Source organism: Pteropus vampyrus, unplaced genomic scaffold, assembly GCF_000151845.1.
Source record: "Pteropus vampyrus isolate Shadow unplaced genomic scaffold, Pvam_2.0 Scaffold96, whole genome shotgun sequence".
NCBI classification, from domain to species: Eukaryota; Metazoa; Chordata; class Mammalia; order Chiroptera; family Pteropodidae; genus Pteropus; species Pteropus vampyrus.
In genome coordinates, this window is record NW_011888877.1 from 2,737,316 (window position 1) to 2,745,333 (window position 8,018).

The 8,018-nt window shown below is 34.9% G+C and overlaps 1 protein-coding gene across 4 annotated transcripts in view; it reads left to right on the top strand.

Moving 5' to 3' along the window:
• Positions 1–8,018, top strand: part of PLXDC2 (plexin domain containing 2) — a 387,427-nt gene that overhangs the window by 325,180 nt on the left and 54,229 nt on the right. For all 4 annotated transcript variants that reach the window (XM_023533119.1, XM_023533120.1, XM_023533121.1 and 1 more), the window contains exon 11: positions 7,666–7,816. In XM_023533119.1, the coding sequence (XP_023388887.1) occupies positions 7,666–7,816 (151 nt within the window). The remainder of the gene's footprint in view (positions 1–7,665; positions 7,817–8,018) is intronic.

The following is an 8,018-nucleotide window of genomic DNA, read 5'->3' on the forward strand; positions in this document are numbered from 1 at the left end:
GCATGTATTTTCTGTTTATTCTCATATCCATCCTACGAGGCAGGAACTGTTATTAGCCCCATATTACCAAGTAGAGAAGAGAGAGGGGTGAGGGGAGGTAGTGGGGAGGGGTGGAGTGAGGGTATTCAAAGCTGGGTATGTGGCTAGGGAATAGCAGAATCAGGATTTGAATCTCTATGAACAAAGGGTCATTCTCTTAAACGCTTGCTACTTTTCTAAGATCTAGGAAGCCGTTTTTCATCTTATTCACTCAAATTACAAAACCATTGGTATGGAGGAGAAGATTAATTACAGAAAATCGATGTGATATAAGAAGTTAGAACAGATATAGCATGAAACAGTAACTCCCAGGCAAACATGATAAAATGATGCAGTGAAGTGATTCAAACAAGTGCGTACAAATGCAGAGGCAGTTTTTACCTGTTTTAACGTTTTCTAGTGTATTGGATTTACACTGTCATTTCAGGGTCACATAAAGATATTCTGTAAAGTTCACAAAGGAAAGTATTTGTTCCTTCTCCCTTTGTTAAGTTTTAGGGTATGAAGTTTGAATAAAAACCACTTTTTCTCATCAGTCAAGCAAATCATGTCGAAATACTATTTTAAAAATTGTTAGATGATCAGTAGTTGCTAGATTCTTTTTGAAAATTAAAATTTTATTGATAATGTCTCATAAATATATTGATAAATACGTCTTTGAGAATATTCTTGAATTTTAATCAACTTTTGAGATTTAGTTGGGTGATTACAATGATATAAACTAATGCATCTATAAACTAATGCAGCTTAGTTCAAAAAGAAAATATATTGACACAGTCATAGTTGTGTTTTCAGGTTGATGTGTCTTTCACGTAATCACAGTTACCTCTGATTTAATTTAAAAATTAAAATTTTAAATTTAATTTAAATTAATTTAAATTAAAATTAATCCATTTTCTGATTTTTATTTAATTTTTAATTAAATGTTTAAATTGAATATCTATGCTTCCATGAAGATCAAGGGTAGAATTCAGACGTCTTAATTTTCTTCCTTCAGTGTGGGCTCACCATGAACCATAGGAGACAGAAAAGAATCCATCATATTTTAAGCCCTCCTAAATATATTTGTGGGGAATTTACCGTGTTTTGTGGCCTGTACTAAGCACTAAAATTACAAAGATTAAAAAAAAAAAAATGCCCCCTACTCCCAAAGAGCTCAGAGTCCTAATACATTCTGCAGTATTCAGTGCTTCCTGTTTTATTCTGTAGTTAAATTATCAACATTACTAGCTTTATGGTAAGCAGTTCTCGCCTTCTTTTACAGATAAGTAACAAGGTCACCAACTCCAGTCCATTTTCCGTGCCTAAATCAAGGTTAAATTTTCATTCTGACCTTGTGAGATGAGTTTATTCAATAAGTGCAAATTCTCATACGAGCACTTACTAAGTACTGTTCTAAGCACCAATAATATGAAAGTGGGAAAAAAATGTGCCCCCTTGGTAGATAGACCACTGAACAAAGGACTGCACTTAGAGAATGACATGGACAAAGATACAGGAACTACAAGTGTATGGTCTTGCTAAGCAGAGTAAGAGACGGTTTGCCTGAGGAGGTGATGATATTTAAGATGATGCCTGAAAGGTAACTAACTGAAGTTCTAAAATGAGGAATGCAGAGAGATGACGTCGGTGGTTTACGCAGGGACCAAAATGCGATAAGTTTAAGGAGTTTAGGCTTTATCTTGAGCAAGAGAAAGCTACCTGAAAGGTTTTAACGAAAAGGATGGTTTGAGCCAAATGATTTTTTTAAAGAATCATCCTGGCTGTGGGTAAATTTTGGATTATGATACAAGAGGCCAATGAGTTGTCTGTAGCTGTCACTCAGGCCAAAGAGGCTGATGATCTGGACTAAACCAATGGGAAAGGTGGTGGTGACCTAGAAGGTAGGGTTGTGAAATAGAAATGAGAATTATTTGAAACATCTTTTTTTTTAAACATTTTTATAATATTAATGTAGTTCTGAAACACAATTTAAAAAAATAGATATCCATGATTACACTACCCAATTTAAGAACTGGAATTACCGATGACTATGAAGTTGGCTCTTTGCCTCTCCCTCTTAAAAATAAATAAAACTATTCCGAATTTTGGTTTTGTCACTCAGAATTTTGTTGTTCATACTTATCCATGATGGTGGTTTATTAATTTTCATAGCATATATTCCATGGTCTGAATATCCCATTTATTTACTCATCAAATATTTATTATGTGTCCTTGATGTCCCAGGCACTTTTTGGGTACTGGGATGCAATTTGACAACAAAACAAAACACAACCACCAAACCCAACCTTCCTGGAGTCTATATTCTTACAATCATATTTTCCATATTTTCTTCACTTAGTCTTTTGTTTATGGACATTATTTCCAGATTTTTCCTATTACAAAAACATCTTACATTTGTCTCCTGAATCAAATACAGAAAAATTTCTCTAATATTTCTTAAAGTGACATTACTGAATATGAGTTAGGTAAATGTTCACCTTCAAAAAATAATGCCAAATCTTTTTCAGTTTTTCAACGCTACAAGCACAGTGCTGGAACCGCTTTGAGTTCTCATTATTTCATGATCCTGATAACCTTGGTTTTCTCATATTTCTTCATTTCTGCAAATGTGATGGGTGTAAAATGGTATCTTCTTGGGAACTTAATTTGCAATTTACCAATCATTAATGAAGCTGAATGTACTTTCTTTTTTTAGTAATAAATGATAAAGATTTATTCAAGTGTCTTAGGGTCCACAGTCCATAAACACAACTAGGCAAGAAAAACCCAGATGTGTTCTGAAGAAGAAGGAAAAACTCAGAGTTCTTATAGTTCTGCATTCTTAGCCTCTGGCTTGGCTCAAGGTGGAACTCTCTAGATGACTGGTGGTCTGAATAGTGGGTGTCAGTCTGGATAAATGATGTCAGGTGGTCTGGATACATGAACATTCTTTCTTTAGTTGTTCAGTGGGTAACCAACAGGTTATCTGGAGGTTTGATGTATATCCAGGCACTGATGAAGGACTGGATGAATGTACTTACATGTGTTTTTTGGCTTCTGTGTTTCTCTTTCTGTCTTTCTTCTTCTGTGAGATTCCTGTTCATGTCTTTTTCTTATTTTTTATTGAGTAGTTGCCTTGCTCTTCTTATTCAGAACACTAAGTCTTCATTGATTATATGTAACATAATAGATCTGATATATATCCACCTTACAAAACTTTCTTGCTAATTTAAAAAATATATCTCAAGATACTTAATGGTTCTCTACTTAAACAGTCATCTCACCTGTAAGTAATAAGCATTTCGCTTCTTTCAATTCCTTATATCTTTTTTGTTGTTGTTGTTGTATTATTGCTTTAGCTAATATCTCCAGTTGTATATATTTTCTTCCCGGTTCTTTTCTTTATGTTCTTTTCAAGTTCTCTATGATTTTATTTAGTTACCATTCACTTACAATTTAATGTGTCTAATTAATCTTTTATGGTTAGCTTCATTTGTACATGTATCTTGTTTAAAAAATTTTCTTACCAAACTTTATAGTTTTTTTTTTTCAAAAAAATTTTTTCTAAATATTTTAAAGATTTGTCTTTCCAATTAAAATCTTTATTCCATTTGGAATTGGTTTCTATGTATGATTAAGGTAGAAATCCATTTCTGTGGGGATTTTTCCCCTTTATGGATAATTTCAAGCAGCATTTATTGAATAATCCTTCCTTTTGGCAATTTCTTTCAAAGCCACCTCTTTCTTGTATAGTTTCCATACATTTGGTTTCTGGGATCTTCTGTTCTAATGCTCAATTTGTCAATACCTTGACCAATGTCACACTGTCTTAATTGCTATAGTTTTATAAGAAATTTTGCTATCCATAGGACATCACTTAACTTTTTCTTCTTCAGACATGTTTTGACTATTTTGAGGCTTTTATTATTCTTACAGATTTTAGACTCAACTGGTCAAGATCTATAATCAATCAGTCAACCTCATTAATATATTCATTGGAATTATACTCAATTGTGAATTATATTGCATTTCTGAATTATGGACAGTTTTTAAATTTATCTTTTTATTATTGACTTCCAACCTAATTAAATTGTTGTCAGTGAGCATATATGATCCTGATTCTTTAAAATTGGTTGGAATCTCTTTTATGGGACAGCATATGGGCAATTTAAACAAATGATCTACATGTGCTCAAAAAGATTGTGTTTTCTAATCAAGCGGGTGTCAAGTTTGATAAATGTAGTATTCATTCAGACGTTCTCCATTTTCTTTTTTTACCTTCTGAGCTCTTTGAAGATAGACTTGACCTTCTCATTATTTCCTTCTATCTTTTATGTCTCTCATGCATCATCTATCTTATTTATCTGTGCTACACCCTGGGTAATTTCTTCAGATCTATCTGCCAGTTTATTAATTCTCCCTTCGTCTTGTTTTATCTGCCATTTAATCTATTCATTGAGGTAGTAATTTCAATTAATGTATTTTTTATTTCTAAACTTTAAATTTGGCACCTTGTTAAATCTGCCGACTCATTTTTATAGACTATGTTATGAGTTCATTTTAAAATTTTGCCTTTCATGTCTTTAAGTATGTATAATTTTTATATATTTTATGTTGAACGATCTGTGTCTAAAGTTTTTGGTAAGCTAAATACGTCATTCATGGTTTTGCACTTTGTCAAAGTACTACTTTTCTTGTTGGATTTCTTTTTGTATCCTTTAATTAGAAGTGCATATTTGTTTGATCTTATTCCACGGGAATCCCTATGATCTAAACAGGTGATGCTTTGCGCCAAAGAGGGTTTGATGATAGGAACTCAAGGGTTTTAGAGGACACCATATGCCCCTGCCTTAATATGAGGAGAAGTTTAGATTTATCTTCTCCATCAACTGCCAGCACAAGACTTGATCTCCTTAGAGCTTGGTTTTTCCCTTTTTGCCCTCAAAGCAGACCCTGCTTTTTTTACTTAATGTGTACTGCGCCTGTTATCTTTAAAGCACACAGTTTTTGCTTTGTCTTATTATTTTGTCGGGGGGATAATAGAAAGGCACCATTGGAGATTTTCTTTACTTCCTGCAAATCCTAGTAATACTTTAGTAATCCTAAAATTCATGTTTTATCCAGAATCTATTTGTATTGTATTCTACTTGTATTTAAAGTCTTTAGTCTACATTTACTGCCGTAAGCAAGCCAAGATTTTACCTTAAACTTTAGGGTGTCAGACAATACTTGTTTTCAGAAATAAGGACACAGGAGGAGACTAATATGTGGCAAGTCCCATTTTAGACTCGAGATGTCTGTGACATCCACATGCATTCCACATCTGTTAAGTCAGTAGGCGACTATTTAGGTCAAAAATCCAAGAGAGAAATGGGATCTGAAGATACAAATTTATGAGTAATCAACATAATCATCATGAATGTGGAGGAGACTGCTAGTGAGAATGCAGACAGTGAAAAGATGGGTCAATTACAATCCGTAAGAACCACCAACACTTAAGGGATAGACAGAAATAAAGGAAATAGAGGAGGAGTTGTTAGAGAGGTATCGCGAAATTGATGAGCAGATGGACAGAACACAAAATTAGAAGATGGACAACTGTGCCAAATGCTGACGAGGTATCAAGGATATACCATGGAAGGTTTAGTAAATAAGGAGATATTTAGAAACGTTGGCATGAGAAATTTCAATTTAGGTGGACTGGGTAAAAAGATTTTCATAAATGGAGAAAATGCGAGTCTGAGAAAACCAACGCACACCAATCTTTCTGAAAGTATGACTGAATGGAAGGAAATGCAGGATGATGTGAGGATGTACTTTGGAGAAGAGGAAAGGCTGGGCTTTTCAAATAAGATTAGACTTGAGTATGTTTCAGTGCTGATGAGACTAAGGCAGTGGAAAATTAGAGCTTTAAAATATGGAAGAGAAGGGATGGGATCAAATGAGCAAGTTCACAATCCCTGAGAAGGTGGACTGAGTTGGGCCAGAGTGGAAATTGAGAGAACAGATATAAATAATGGCCCCTATCCATGATAACAGAGGAAGGAAAGAGAGGTTAGTACAGATTCAAGCAAGAATGCTGATTTATAAAGAAATTTAAATAATTCTTACCGATGATTCTTTAATTTAGGAAATGAAAGGTGAACCCATGGGGTAAAATCAGAAGAGGCATTCTGGAATCATAGTTTTAAGTAGGGTAGAGAGGGTTTGAAAGTGATAGTGAGGGTAATGGGGTAGGAGACTCACAAAGCAGGGCAGCATCGCCAAGAAGCATGGAATTCCCTGCTGAGGATGCAGGAGATAAATTCGCAGAGCTCCCCCATGGAGGGGGTCTGTGTGATTGTTCTCCAGCTGCGCCTGGCTTAGGAGCAAGCAGAGAATTTTTTTTTTTTTTTTACTATATTCAGCATTGGGGATTTTCTGAAAAGGCGATGTGGAAAAAATAGGGCAAGATGCTTGATGTTATTGAGAAGAGGTTGAAGTGATGGAGAAAAAGAGACTTGAAAGGAAGAAAATCATTGTGCTTGGGCTTTCTGCGTAGTCACAAAATAGGGAGAATTTGAGTGAACAGGTACCTGGATAGGCTGAAAATAGGATAACAGAATTTATGATTTCAGAACTGAAGTATTTCCCATTGCAGACAAGGTCCAGGATGTGGAGATGATACCTAGAGTGCAGTCAAGAAAGAGATCATGAGATGGTTGGGGCTGAGAAGATGCAAGAACTAAAGTTGGGGGAACTAAATGAGTTAGTGAAGAGGAAGCCATCTCCGGAACTCTTCCTAGCCAGTAATAAGATGCATCGTCCTTCACTAATGATGGGAGAAGTTTAAGAAACGTATTTATATAATAATTAATTCAAACTGGGGGTGAATGCCACCCACGTGCAGAATATTTATTTTCTACTCAAGGCTTATCAAAGGGATAAAGAGTTTGGAGGGTGAAGATTGTTACTGCTGAAGAATATAGGACTTATTTTTATGGGCTATAAATGAAAAATACGATGTGCACCTTTTCATGGTGTCCTCAGCATAGCTCTACTAGTAAAGGCAGGCTAAGTGATTCCATGAGTGCTGTGCAATCCTTTGCTTGGGTGGTTTCGAATATTTCATAAAGGAAAACAATTTTAAATATCTATTCAACCTATGGTGGGTTATTTTTAAAACAATAACATGGTATGGAACAGCAAGCATTTTAGAATTTATCATTATCAGTTTGTTATGAAGGGAATGCATTCTTCCTTCACACACTTAAGTATGCTGTAAACCTCGTCTTTATGTGCCTGTTTTTCTTCCTGTATGAACTTTATCCTTTTGACATCACGGCTTGTGCAAATATATTGATATAAAATTTAGGGTAAGATAAATAGTAATATGAAAAGTTAACAGCAGAAAATGATGAAATCCAAAAATCTAAGGACGGAAATGCTTTGTTACATCCAATTTTTTTCTCTTGTCTCTTTTACATACTTTGCAAATTAGCAAAATCTATAAATTTAGCCCCATACCAAAAAAAAAAAAATTTAATTTATTCTTTATCTTGATTGGAGAGTCTTTTGTGCTTTACAGACCAACTTCTTTGATGTAATTTTTAAAAACATGCATGTTCACTCTTAAATTCTTTTCCCACCTGTTTCTCTTATCAGTCAAAAGAGAAGATGTGTGAGAACACAGAGCCAGTGGAAAGTCCTTCCCAGACCAGCACAACCACGCAAGCGACAACCACACAATTCAGGGTCTTAACGACCACCAGAAGAGCAGCCACCTCCCAGCTGCCCACCAGCCTGCCCACAGAAGGTGCCCTAGAGATATTTTTGCTTTTTTTCTAAAGGAGGGAAAAGTCACGTACTGGGGTAGCCGTCTAGAAGGAAAATTTTTCTTTAGCAAACTGGATTGCTACGGGATTTCTAAAAGGGAAAAGACAAAATTATTACGGAATGAAAATATGTGCCAGGATTCTTTTAATGTGCTAAGCCTGTTATTAACTCTTGGCTTTTAC